General features: G+C 44.5%; 1 protein-coding gene across 12 annotated transcripts in view; it reads right to left on the bottom strand.

Moving 5' to 3' along the window:
• LOC124012930 (adhesion G protein-coupled receptor B2-like) overlaps positions 1-14,960 on the bottom strand; it is a 541,176-nt gene that overhangs the window by 370,477 nt on the left and 155,739 nt on the right. For all 12 annotated transcript variants that reach the window (XR_006834797.1, XM_046326992.1, XM_046326996.1 and 9 more), the window contains exon 2: positions 5,453-6,335. Coding sequence is in view for 11 of the 12 variants with exons in the window: in XM_046326992.1 (XP_046182948.1) it covers positions 5,453-6,320 (868 nt within the window). In the remaining variant the exon portion in view is untranslated. The remainder of the gene's footprint in view (positions 1-5,452; positions 6,336-14,960) is intronic.

The following is a 14,960-nucleotide window of genomic DNA, read 5'->3' as shown; positions in this document are numbered from 1 at the left end:
CTCTTCGTCCGCCCACTGTTTTCACAAACACTTGGCACTCAGTCATGTATATGCGCCCACAGCCTCCCCCTTACAGACCCTTTGCGTCTGGTCAGCGGGGTGGTGGTGGGATCCTCATCTCTCCCAAGTGTGTCATTCTCTCTTTCTCCCCTACCCATCTGTCTATCGCCTCCTTTGAATTCCATGCTGTCACAGTTACTAGCCCTTTCAAGCTTAATATCCTTATCATTTATCGCCCTCCAGGTTCCCTCGGAGATTTGTTCATCAATGAGCTTGATGCCTTGATAAGCTCCTTTCCTGAGGACGGCTCACCTCTCTGTGTTTCTGGGCGACTTTAACCTCCCCACGTCTACCTTTGACTCTTTCCTCTCTGCCTCCTTCTTTCCACTCCTCTCCTATTTGACCTCACCCTCTCACCTTCCCCCCTACTCACAAGGCAGGCAATACGCTCGACCTCATCTTTACTAGATGCTGTTCTTCCACTAACCTCATTGCAACTCCCCTCCAAGTCTCCGACCACTGCCTTGTATCCTTTTCCCTCTCGCTCTCATCCAACACCTCAAACGGCACCCCACACACACAGAGATGGTATCGCGCCGTCCCAACCTTCGCACTCTGACTACTCTCTCCTCTTCCATCCTATCATCTCTTCCCTCCGCTCAAACCTTCTCCCACCTATCTCCTGATTCTGCCTCCTCAACCCTCCTCTCCTCCCTCTCTGCATCCCTTGACTCTCTATGTCCCCTATCCTCCAGGCCGGCTCGGTCCTCCTCCCGCTCCGTGGCTCGATGACTCATTGAGCTCACAGAACACAAATCCGGGTGCGGAAATGGAGGAAAATGCCTCCCTCTGGACCTGGCATCCTTTCACTCCCTCCTCTCTACATTTTCCTATCTGTCTCTTCTCTAACACTTTCATCACGCTAAATTCCAAGCATCTGCCTTAACCCTAGGAAGCTATTTGCCACCTTCTCCTTTTGAATCCTCCGCCCCTCCCCCCCTCCTCCTCTCTGCAGATGAATTCGTCAACCATTTTGAAAAGTGACCTTTAAGCAAAATCGACAGTATGAAATACATCCGCTTCCTAGTTTGCTAAAGTCAACAGACAGTGGTTCTGCTCACACTCTACCCTGTGCTCTGACCTCAACTCCCCTCTCTCTCCAGATGAAATTCACAATTCAATACAGCCGCCCAACACCTGCCTATTTGACCCTATCCCCTCCTCTCTTCTCCAGACCATTTCCGGAGACCTGAAAGTAAACCTCACGCTCATCAACTCATCCCTGACCGTTGGCTACGTTCCGTCTGAAAAGAAGCTGAGAGTTGCACCCCTTCTGAAAAAACCTACACTCGATCCCTCCGATGTCAACTGATTACAGACCAGTATCCCTTCTTTCTTTTCTCTCCAAAACTCTTGAAGTTCACAATCCTTGGCCAGCTCTCCCGCTATCTCTTCTGAATGACCTTCTTGATCCAAATCAGTCAGGTTTCAAGACTGTCATTCAACTGAGACTGCTCTCCTCTGTGTACGGAGGCGCTCATATACACTGCTAAAGCTAACTCTCTCTCCTCTGCTCTCATCCTTCTAGATCTATCGGCTGCCAAAAGAGTTTCGATACCGTGAACCATCAGATCCTCCTCTCCACCCTATCTAAATTGGGCATCTCCGGCTTTGTCTCCTGGATTCGTCCTACCTGACAGTTCGCTCCTACCAGGTGGCATAGAGAATCTGTCTCCTCACCACTCTCACCACTGTGTCCCCCAGGGCTCTGTTCTTGGCCCTCTCCTATTGCTATACACCAAGTCACTTGGCTCTGTCATAACCTCACATGGTCTCTCTTATCATTGCTATGCAGACGACACACAATTAATCTTCTCCTTTCCCCCTTCTGATGACCAGGTGGCGAATCGCATCTCTGCATGTCTGGCAGTTTATCAGTGTGGATGACGGATCACCACCTCAAGCTGAACCTCGGCAAGACGGAGCTGCTCTTCCTCCCGGGAAGGACTGCCCGTTCCATGATCTCGCCATCACGGTTGACAACTCCATTGTGTCCTCCTCCCAGAGCGCCAAGAACCTTGGCGTGATCCTGACAACACCCTGTCGTTCTCAACTAACATCAAGGCGGTGGCCCGTTCCTGTAGGTTCATGCTCTACAACATCCGAAATATATTTTGCCTCACACAGGAAGCGGCGCAGGTCCTAATCCAGGCACTTGTCATCTTTCTTCTGGATTACTGCAACTCGCTGTTGGCTGGGCTCCCTGCCTGTGCCATGTAAAACCCCTTCAACTCATCCAGTAATCCGCAGCCCGAAATGGTGTTGGATTCCCAAGTTTCTCACGTCAGAAGGCTCCTCCGTTCTCTCCACTGGCTTCAAGCTGTATTCCGCCAGACCAATGAGGGAACAGTTCCTTCAGTTTACCTCCAGGCTCTGACAGGCCCTACACCCAAACAAGGGCACTGCGTTCATCCACCTCTGGCCTGCTCCCTACCACTGAGGAAGTACAGTTTTCTCAGCCCAGTCAAAACTGTTCGCTGCCCTGGCTCCCCCAATGTGTGGAACAAACTCCCTCACGACGCCAGGACAGCGGAGTCTTCACCACCTTGTTAAGAACCTGAAACCCCACCTCTTTAAGGAATACCTAGGATTTTAATAATCCCCTCACCCCACCCCCCATAAGTTTTAGATGCACTATTGTTAAGTGTTTGTCCCATTTTGGATGTCATAAGGTAATGGACCAATTTGTAAGTCCTCTGATAAGAGCGTCTGCTAAATGACTTAAATGTAAATGTCGTTTGATGGCATAGAAGGCCCTTCTTGCATTGTCTCTCAGAACGTTCACAGCTTTGTGGAAGTTACCTGTGGTGCTGATGTTTTTGCTGAGGTATGTGTAGTTTTTTGTGTGCTGTCGGACAACGGTGTCTGGATGGAATTTGTATTTGTGGTCCTGGCCAACGGCCCTTTTTTGGAACACCATTATTTTTGTCTTACTGAGATTCACTGTCAGGGCCCAGGTCTGACAGAATCTGTGTAGAATTTCTAGGTGCTGCTGTATGTCCTCCTTCGTTGGGGACAGAAGCACCAGATCATCTGCAAAAAGTAGACAATTAACCTCAGATTCTAGTAAGGTGAGGTCTGGTGCTGCAGACTGTTCTAGTGCCCTCGCCAATTCGTTGATATATATGTTGAAGAGGTTGAGGCTGAAGCTGCATCCCTGTCTCACCCCCGACCCTGTGTGAAGAAATTTGTGATTTTTGCCAATTTTAACACCACACTTGTGTACATAGATTTTATAATGTCATATGTTTTTCCCCCAACACTACTTTCCATCAATTTGTATTACAGACCCTCATGTCAAATTGAGTTGAAAGCTTTTTTGAATTCGACAAGGAATGAGAAGGCTTTGTTTGCAAATTTCTCTCAATGTCTCTCTCCCCCTATCCCACCCTCTCTCTTTCTCTATGTGTTCTGATTAGATAATGAACTCTACTGTATCTGTCCCATTGATCCACTGTGTTGCCTGATAACCTTCCCATCAGCAAGGTAACATCACCCCCGAGGCTTAGGGCAGAGCTGTGTGGGTTTATGTATGTGTGTGTGCATGTGTGTGTGTAGGTGTGTGTACGTGTGAGTGTGCATGTGTGTGTGCGTGCGTGTTGCCGAGGGCAGAGAAGGCAGGGCAGGTCATCTGTTCTCTGACCAGGAGTATTTGTAAAATCTGATTAGAGTATTGGATTCTCTTTAGTAGAAGGCAGTCAAGCTGGCCCACAATCAGCCTAGCAGTACAGAAAACAGAGCTGCCTCTATAAAGACATCATGCAAGATGATAATATGTGACGGATCACCTCCAGGTAGGCAGATGTCCAGTTTTTTCAGTGCATTAAACGTTGTATGTGACGGTGTTTAAAACGTTATCTAACACAGCACTGTTTCACTAAGTATGTATATTAGTCTTTGTTTGTCTGTTGATGTAAACCTGTTCTTCCATTTTAGCAGATGGTCAACAGTGACCACACAGCAGATGGTCAACAGTGACCACACAGCAGATGGTCAACAGTGACCACACAGCAGACGGTCAACATTGATCACACAGCAGACAATCAACAGTGACCACACAGCAGACGATCAACAGTGACCACACAGCAGACGATCAACAGTGACCACACAGCAGACGATCAACAGTGACCACACAGCAGACGGTCAACAGTGACCACACAGCAGATGGTCAACAGTGACCACACAGCAGACGGCAGTGACCACACAGCAGAAGGTCAACAGTCAACAGTGACCACACAGCAGACGATCAACAGTGACCACACAGCAGATGGTCAACAGTGACCACACAGCAGACGGTCACCAGTGACCACACAGCAGATGGTCAACAGTGACCATACAGCAGACGGTCAACATTGATCACACAGCAGATGGTCAACATTGATCACACAGCAGACGGTCAACAGTGACCACACAGCAGACGGTCAACAGTGACCACACAGCAGAAGGTCAACAGTGACCACACAGCAAACGGTCAACAGTGACCACACAGCAGACGGTCAACAGTGACCACACAGCAGACGGTCAACAGTGACCACACAGCAGATGGTCAACAGTGACCACACAGCAGAAGGTCAACAGTGACCACACAGCAGATGGTCAACAGTGACCACACAGCAGATGGTCAACAGTCACCACACAGTAGATGGTCAACAGTGATCACACAGCAGATGGTCAACTCTTACTTTCTAAGATCTGTTTCATAGACACAGAGCAACAACTGAGAAGCTAGTCAACAATTAGACATAAACAAGCAAAGAAACATGCACACACACACACACACACACACACACACACACACACACACACACACACACACACACACACACACACACACACACACACACACACACACACACACACACACACACACACACACACACACACACACACACACACACACACACACACACACAGATTGATCAGTGAGTCCATGTACACATCCTCAGCAGCAGCCCCGCCTCTCTACCACTCTGAGGAGGAGGTATTAAAATATACCAAAAGAATAAGGAACTTCTGATACATAATTTAAGTCTGTTATAAGTGACGTTCGGGCTTCTTGATGTTTGTCATTTTTGAAAGCCAATAAGAGAAATAGAAGCTTTATCAAGCAGAATTCAGAAGTCCATGACCCTTTGGAGTGAAATTTCAGCCCTGGAGAATTTCTTCTGAAGATATATTCATTATATTATAATATGTTTTGGAAGAAATATAGCAGACAAAAACACCACATTAGACTCAACAACCCAATATGTCTGACACTCTGAAGTCAAATAAAAAATGCATTAGCACTTTTTTACAGCTTTTAACTAGACCAGACAACCAATAACAGCAATCTGCTTGATTGACAGCTAGTGTGTTAGCAAAACCAAAGTGAAGTGAGGCACCGCCTTACCTTGTCTGACGTCCCTGGGGGCTATGGCAATGGCATTGTTATGGTGCAGCTCTGTGACGCAGCAATCCTCAGGTAACAGCGATCCGTTGTTATGGGGCGTTGACGGGAGAAGGGGTACAGGCTGAGCCATGATCACATTGTTGTTGGGACACACACACCCCGTCTGAGTAACTCTGCAACCGTCACCGTCAGCAGCGTCACCGTCTCCATGACGACCATTGCGCAGGCACTCCTCAAACCATCTGCAGAGTACTCCACAGGTGAACTGGCTGGAGTTCTCATTGTTGATTAGCAAAACCTCGACTAGCCGGAGTTCTAGCGTTTCCTTGGTTACCGGCGGTTCATCAGGTGACGGTAGTCTCGACAGGCATAGCTCAACAAAGTTCTTGTCGAACTGTAAAAATGAATATGGTCCTTCCGATTCTAATTGGCTGCCGCAAAGGTCTATCACGTCCTGAGTTGATGTCTGTAGATCCAGCGGGCAGCTCTGATTGGCTAGATGATGGTCGAGTGGGAGGAGCATGGGGGAGTGTGATTGACAGATGGAGGGGTGACGGGTGAATCGGAGATAGAGGGAATACTTGGTGGGATCGGGGTTCTCCAACGACCAGGAACAGCCCGGCACCCGGGACGGGAACAGCTCTCTCAGAGAGAAAGATCCATACAGTACCCCTGCTACCAGGCTGGAGCACTGGGAGGGGAGGCTGCCCCCCTCTGCCTCCCTGGGAGAGACGCCACTGGCAGCCCCATAGGCAGCGGCCAGGGTAGAAAGAGGAGCTAGAGCTAGAGGAACTAGAGCAGCCACGGCCCAGGCCACACTGAGGAGGGACGACAGCACACACAGACACACCCCGCCAGTAGTGTTCATCCTATGTCATTCGTCCTGCAGAAAAAGAGATAGGGAGTCAGGAAGGGAGAGAGGTAGAGTGAGAGTGAGAGAGATATAGAGAAGGGAGGGAGAGATGTAGAGAGAGGGAAGGAGAGAGGCAGAAATGGGGAGAGGAGAAGGAAGAGAGAACAGAGTCAGTACTTTTGAGAAAACAGAAATCAATTTCAAAACAGTATGTCTGGCAGAATGAGAATGTGATATACCAATATCAGTCTCAATTCTCTCTCTTCACATGCTTTCTCCCTCACAGTCTCTCTCCCCTCACATTCTCTCTCCCTCACATTCTCTCTCACGCACAGTCTCTCTCCCCTCAGAGTCTAATAATAACAAAGTTTATGGTCATGGTTCCGTCATGAAGGTCGCTCTGCCTCTGACACACACACACACACACACACACACACACACACACACACACACACACACACACACACACACACACACACACACACACACACACACACACACACACACACACACACACACACACACACACACACACACACACACACACACACACACTCTCCCCTGGCGGGCTGGATTAAAGGGGCTGATGATTTGGCTGTTGAGACGTGAACAATGTACCCCACTCCACACAGCCCTGCTGGGACAGACTCACCCCTCCAGACACACACACACACACACACACACACACACACACACACACACACACACACACACACACACACACACACACACACACACACACACACACACACACACACACACACACACACACACACACACACACACACACACACACACACACACCCTGCCGAGTGTCTTGCCTAAGTCGATGGGGCAAACCATTACCCTCGTCGTCACAGTGCCACCAGCCTGATCTTTACACATACACGCTTACACTCACACACACAAACATGTCCACACACATACATACAGACATACATACAGACATACATACAGACATACATACAGACATACATACAGACATACAGACATACATACAGACATACATACAGACATACATACAGACATACATATAGACATACATACACACATACATACACACATACATACACACATACATACAGACATACATACAGACATACATATAGACATACATACACACATACATACAGACATACATACAGACATACATACAGACATACATACACACATACATACAGACATACATACAGACATACATACAGACATACATACAGACATACATACACACATACATACAGACAGACATACATACAGACATACATACAGACATACATACAGACATACATACAGACATACATACAGACATACATACAGACATACATACACACATACATACAGACATACATACAGACATACATACAGACATACATACAGACATACATACAGACATACATACAGACATACATACAGACATACATACAGACATACAGACATGCATACAGACATACTGATCCAATAAGGGCCGCAAAAAAAGCGAAAGAAAATCAACCGTTCATTCATATTTTATTCAGTTTTACCTCACGTTCACTTCTAAGAGGCTTTCAAATGCCTCAACATGGACATGAAGATTTAATGGCAGAAACACTGAGTGCAGTTCTATCAACTGGTGTACGCTCAACTCAATTAACTTCATGATAAATGCACACACACTCCAAACCAGTCTGTCTCCCTGATGATGGAAATGTGAGTTTAACTCATTATGAGTCAACCCTTTTGAAGTTGCCTGTTTCTACCCACTCATGTGGGTTATATTTTGTTGTTATTTATTTAACTAGGCAAGATAAGAACAAATTCTTATTTACAATGATGGCCTAGGAACAGTGAGTTAACTGCCTTGTTCAGCGGCAGAATGACAGATTTTTAGCTTGCCAACTGGGAGATTCGATTGAGCAAAATTTCAATTATGGTCCCAATGCTCTAACCACTAGGCTACCTGCCGCCCCATATGATCAGTAGGGCTGGCAGAATTATCGTATAATCATGTAACAGTCAATTAGGGGAAATAATTGTGAACTTAAAATAAGAATGTGATGTGGTGGCTGGTGAAACTTTGCTTCTTGAAAGTCCAATATCTTGAAAACATATCTGCTGACATGCACAAAAATGCCTGCTCCACTCAGCCTGCACTGGGAGTCTGGGCTCCCCATGGAGCGCACCCTGCCTGCTCCACTCAGCCTGCACTGGGAGTCTGGGCTGCACCCTGCCTGCTCCACTCAGCCTGCACTGGGAGTCTGGGCTGCACCCTGCCTGCTCCACTGAGCCTGCACTGGGAGTCTGGGCTGCACCCTGCCTGCTCCACTGAGCCTGCACTGGGAGTCTGGGCTGCACCCTGCCTGCTCCACTGAGCCTGCACTGGGAGTCTGGGCTGCACCCTGCCTGCTCCACTGAGCCTGCACTGGGAGTCTGGGCTGCACCCTGCCTGCTCCACTGAGCCTGCACTGGGAGTCTGGGCTGCACCCTGCCTGCTCCACTGAGCCTGCACTGGGAGTCTGTGCTGCTCCCTGCCTGCTCCACTGAGCCTGCACTGGGAGTCTGGGCTGCACCCTGCTGCTCCACTCAGCCTGCACTGGGACTCTGGGCTGCACCCTGCCTGCTCCACTGAGCCTGCACTGGGAGTCTGGGCTGCACCCTGCCTGCTCCACTGAGCCTGCACTGGGAGTCTGGGCTGCACCCTGCCTGCTCCACTGAGCCTGCACTGGGAGTCTGGGCTGCACCCTGCCTGCTCCACTCAGCCTGCACTGGGAGTCTGGGCTGCATCATCTTAAACTCCCCAGTCATGCAGCACAGAAGTCAACACTCTTGAATAATGCGATAAGACATGTAGAAATGTTGAAACGGTTCATTACTGTTCTCAAAATAATGTCCATGACAACATACAGGCTAGAATAAATTTACGATGCAAGAAGATACCTGAACCTTCCAGCTTCGTAGGCTAACTTTCCTTTACAGCTGAAACTAACATCAATTCAACACCTTCGTACTTTGTTTGTGATAAAATGGAAATCATAATGCAAAATATGCTGATTTAAAACCTGATTGCCACCAAAAACGTTATCCATTCACTTAATCGGTCTCCCTCACGTCTCTCCCTCAGCCAAAGATTATATTGCCTCAGCAAACTGAGGACTCTGACAGGCTGCACCACTCCTGGCTTGTGAATGACAGTCATTACTGGTTAAAGAGACACACACTTTTATAAAATAAGCTACATCGATGCAAATGTGATTGATCAGTACAATAAAATGGAAGGGAAACAGCCCCATGAAATCATACAAAGCATCCACACATTCTTAGGCTACATCTTGATTTACCCAGTTTATCAATAGAGATTTACCATTCAAATAAATGATTGCCATTATGTTGTTTGTAGTTAGATTGGTAAAAACAAAGTCAAATGGATTGTATAATTGGTTCCTAAATGCACACATGGCTGTCTCTGAAGAATGCTGGCATAAAACTTTTCAAATGTAATAACATTGAACCTTAAAGATGCCAAATGATTGAACAGAGCATTAGCTGAGTTTATCTGTCTGGATCAAGTGCCATTCTGTGACTTTGGCTAATATGCCTTCTACAGATTAACATTTTTACATAAAGTTGGTCATCATTTTACGAGCAGAAGGGCACAGCTGGGAGGAAAAGCTTCATTTCCTACATTTCCAAGCAGTCAAATGTTTTTCTTTATTAGCCAAGTGTGTCACCAAAGCTACGGTATGTTAGTAGCTCATTTTCAAAGATGCATTATGATGCTTTACAAGTTCAAAAACTTTTGCATCAAAAATAATAATAACCGTGGCCCAGAGAGAGAGAGAGAGAGAGAGAGAGAGAGAGAGAGAGAGAGAGAGAGAGAGAGAGAGAGAGAGAGAGAGAGAGAGAGAGAGAGAGAGAGAGAGAGAGAGAGAGAGAGAGAGAGAGAGAGAGAGAGAGAGAGAGAGAGAGAGAGAGAGAGAGAGAGAGAGAGAGAAGAAGGACACAGAAACAGGTTGTTATTGTAATGCATACTGTACACTTAGGTTATTATTCTAATACAACCAGTTCATTGATTAATGGATAGTGGCCACACTAAAAGAGATCAGATCTTTCTAACCAGGTGTAAATGGTCCATTATGATCCACTGTGGGTAACCACCTCTGGAAGAGGACAAGGACAGATATCACTGCCAAGTGTCAGAGCACCAACTCATTAAATATAATGGGAAATGTGAGACAGAGGAGAAAAGAGAGAGAAAGAGAGAGAGACAAAGAAAGAGACAGAGGGGTTCATTTCATGACTGCTGCTTATCTTCATACACTGATGCGTTTTCCATTAAGAGCTGACAGAGAACTGCTTTACTCTGGGTAACAATAGGTCCAGGACTGGCCAAGTGTAGACACTCACACACGCACACACACACTGCAGATCTATTTCAGGGTGTAGGACAGTTATGGGAAGCTGCCCCGTGCAAATATTACAGAGAATTAAATTACACAGAGCCCAGGGAATCAAGCATTAGATAGCTAGATAAATGAACGGTGTTGAAAAACATTTTTGTCAAATATTTCCCTTTTGTGCCTTATCAAAAAAGTATTATGCAATGTCATGTGTGTGTATGTGCATATTATATGTGCATGACCATGTGTGTGTGTGTGCATATCATATGTGCATGACCATGTGTGTGTGTGTGCTTTTCTCTTCATTCTCTGATGAAAGGGCTGCTATAAGAGGCTGAGGGGCTAAAGGCCACTTTAAGAAACTGAAGGGCTGATGGTAAGAGGCTGAGGGCCAGTGATAGAGACTATGTCAAGAGTCTCCCTACAAAGGACTGTGACAATGAGCGACTGTGAGGAGGGTACAGCTAGTCTTCACTAATGAGTCTCACAAAGACATGAAAGGAAAAGAGGGAGAGAGTGAGGGAGGAGAGCAAGATAGAAGGTAGGCAGGTAGGCAGGTAGAGGGCTAGGACTGGAGATGGAGAGAGAAAGAGAGAGTGAGAGAGAGAAGAGTGTTGGGGTGGAGAGATGAAGAGAGAGGACAGGGTCAGGGAAGGAGTGGAGGGGGAAAGGAGACGCTAGAGATACAGATGAATAGATAGATGGAGGGGGTTAAAGGGGTTTAGAGTGGGGTAGAGGGGGAAAGGGGGGGGTTAGTTTATATATGTATGTATATACTGTATATATATACTGTATATATATATATACACCTTTGTTTAACTAGGCAAGTTAGTCAAGAACAAATTCTTATTTACAATGACGGCCTACCAAAAGGAAACAATGTGCATTGACATTTCCCGAAAGTATTTAGAATACAAAAGCCAGTCAATATCAGCCACCCACAGCTCAGTTCCCTCTCTCATTCTGTCCTTCTCTTCCTCTTCCTCAGTGAAGAAATGTTCTAAGCAGGAGATCACACAGGTAAGAACAGAGACAAAGGAAAAAGAAAGTGACAGAAAGAGACAAAACACACACAACACACAGCTGCTTTCACTTATTAGCAGGGAATGCTTGCTTTGAAATGCACAGCTACAACCAGCGAACGTGGAGTAACCATGGCAATTTATCAGTTTTGAATGTTAGACTTTTTTTCCGGTATTTTTCTTCGTTTTTTTAAAAGGCTTACCTCATGGGTGGCGGCCTAGGGAAACCCCTTCACATCGTAACATTTTGACTTTTAGATTCTTGAAAAGTACAAACTTTCCCAAATCCAGGTATTTTTAAATCACTGAAATCTCTTTATCAGAACCCGAGTTATGAGCTTTTAAAGTTGACTTCAGTTGACATGAAGTAAAAAAAGAGAAAACTTGTATTATTTTGAAACAGCAACTGCTGGTATGGTTTACATTAATTAATGTAACTAATTATTATATTGTACAATACTAGATACAGTGCCTTGGATTTCTTCTTATTACAAAGTGGGATTAAAATGGATTTCATTGTCATTTTCTGTCAACAAATCTACGCAAATCTACTCTGTAATGTCAAATCGAAGAACAATTCCTTCTTTAAGATGAATACAAATTTGATATATAGTGCATACATTAAGTATTCAGCCCCTTTGTTGAGGCAAGTCTAAATTCGTTCACGAGGAAAATTTGCCTCAACAAATCCCATAAATTACATGTTGTGTGACATATTAGGGGTTGATATGGGGTTGATATGATTTTTGAATGACTAACCCTTCCTTTGTCCCACATACATGCAACATATGTAAGGTCCCTCAGTCAAGTACTTCAAGCACACATTCAACTACAATGACCAGGGAGCTTTTTGAAAGCCTCATAAAGAAGGGCAGCGACTGGTAGAGGAGTAACAATAACAATCTCTTTAAGCATGGTCAAGTGACTAATTATGCCGTGGATTATATATGAAACCACCCAGACACATAGGTCACTGGGGATTTTTAAAACAGCTACAGTTACAGAGTTCAATCTCATTGTATTAATTCCACATTAATGACTTAAATTACATAGTGAAAAGAAGAATACAAATATAGAGAATACAAATATTCCAAAACATGCATCTTGTATGCAACAAGACACTAAAGTAATACTACAAAAAATAAACACGGCAACGTGGTACCCTTTTTGGCATAAATACAAACCCTTGTATTTGGGGCAAATCCAACACACCACTGAGTAACTGCCTCTTTATTTTCCAGCATGGTGGTGACTGCATCATAGTATGGGTATGCTTGACATCGGCAAATACTGGGGAGTTTTTTCAGGATACAAAAATAACTAGCTAAGCACAGGCAAAATCCTAGAGGAAAACCTGTTTCAGTCTGATATACAGAGCCACTGGGAGAGGAAGTTACAGTTTTGAATGAAATATGCTTTAAAATCTTTGGCAATACTTGAAAAATGAGGTTGAAGTTTGAATTATGAAAAGAATGTGCTAATATTGCACAATCTAGGTGTGTAAAGCTCTTATCAATTTACCCAAGAAAACTCAAAGGTGTTTCTAACATGTATTAAGTCATGACTATGAATACTTATGCAACAACTATATTTTAGTCATTTATTTATATCAATCTTTTTTAAGTACATTTTTCTTCCATTTTGTATTTTATGTAGATATGTTGACAAATAATTACAATTAAATCAATTTTAATCACACTTGGTTACACAATAAAATACACATATATTTGAATTGAAGCCAAAGCAATGTAAATTTCAGTGTGATTATGAACAGTCAACAACAAATCCTTAGAAAGAAAAACATTAAAGAAACTATGTACAATACAACACATATCCATAATTGATATTCAGCTTGCAGGAACGGGTACTGGAATGAGTTGCCGACATCACCATGGCCAGGAGGAACAATCTCATCTACTGAGAGATGAGATAAAATCAGTTTTTCATAGAGGCATAGTAAAAACAATGCAAATACTCACAACATAAACCTACTGTATAACTGATTAGAGAACAGTAAAATAGTACAGTACAATTGTGTAAAAGCAAATAAAGGGATTCGGTAGTGTTGTCTGTTGACTGTGACCTGGTGTTGTTGAAGGCCCAGATGCAAATGGCCAAGAAGGATCTAATTCATATTAATATTAATGAATGTGACTCTCTCTCTCTGACAAACAAACACAAAGAGAACTCTACAACACACAAACAAAAATGACTAGGTCATCGTTCTTACCTTAGCGGAGTTCTTCATGGTGATGACCACCTTGGATCCTGCACTGGTCTGCAGATCCATGAGCATGCCCATTCCCTTCACTATCTTACCCCGAGGGAAGAGAACATGTTTCAGTGCTGTATCAGTCTTATTCATTTGGGTCCACAAAAAAAGTGAATTGTCTTGGAGACCAAATGTTTTAAACACACACACACACACACACACACACACACACACACACACACACACACACACACACACACACACACACACACACACACACACACACACACACACACACACACACACACACACACACACACACACACACACACACACACACACACACACACACACACAAAGGTCATTCCTCCTCTTCAAACAGCCATGTTTATATCATGTCTATCTTCATTGATTCAAATTAACTTGTTTGCTAGCTAACTTGTTTTGTGGGATACAGTGATGAAAAATACCACAGATTATGAAATATTCAGTGAAACATTTAGGCTAAAATAAGCTGTAGCAGCTTGTCTTCAAACTTGTCTTCAATAGTACTGTCACTTCAACAGGACTGGCTATAGCCTACCATGAACAAAGATAGAGTAGATGCAGGTAATGAAGGCCTGAGTTTATAAAGTTAATGCGTTGTGTACTTAACTAGCTAGCTAACTAGCTAAACATACCTTGTTTGCTCCTCGTTGAAGATGCTCTATCATCTCTCCATCCATGATGTGGTGACAGACGATTGTTGGGAACACTCGTAAAATAATCCTTCCTTACAGGTAATTCAGAGCATACTGTCAGCTCCGCTCAACGTAGTGACAACTAACTAGGAGGCTAGCTAAATAACACAGCTAGAATCATTGCTATTTAGAAATAAAAACTGTGACAGTAGATGGGAGGGGTTAGGCGTAGCTGAAGGATGCAACTAAAAACAAACAAAATATAACTATTGTAAAATATACCGTGTCCCAAAAATGTAAACTACCGATCAAAAGTTAAGAACACCAACTCATTCAAGGGTTTTTCTTTATTTTAACTATTGCCTACA

Source organism: Oncorhynchus gorbuscha, linkage group LG24, assembly GCF_021184085.1.
Source record: "Oncorhynchus gorbuscha isolate QuinsamMale2020 ecotype Even-year linkage group LG24, OgorEven_v1.0, whole genome shotgun sequence".
NCBI classification, from domain to species: Eukaryota; Metazoa; Chordata; class Actinopteri; order Salmoniformes; family Salmonidae; genus Oncorhynchus; species Oncorhynchus gorbuscha.
Note: the sequence above shows the minus strand (reverse complement) of the source record. Positions and strands in the feature narration are given on the sequence as shown.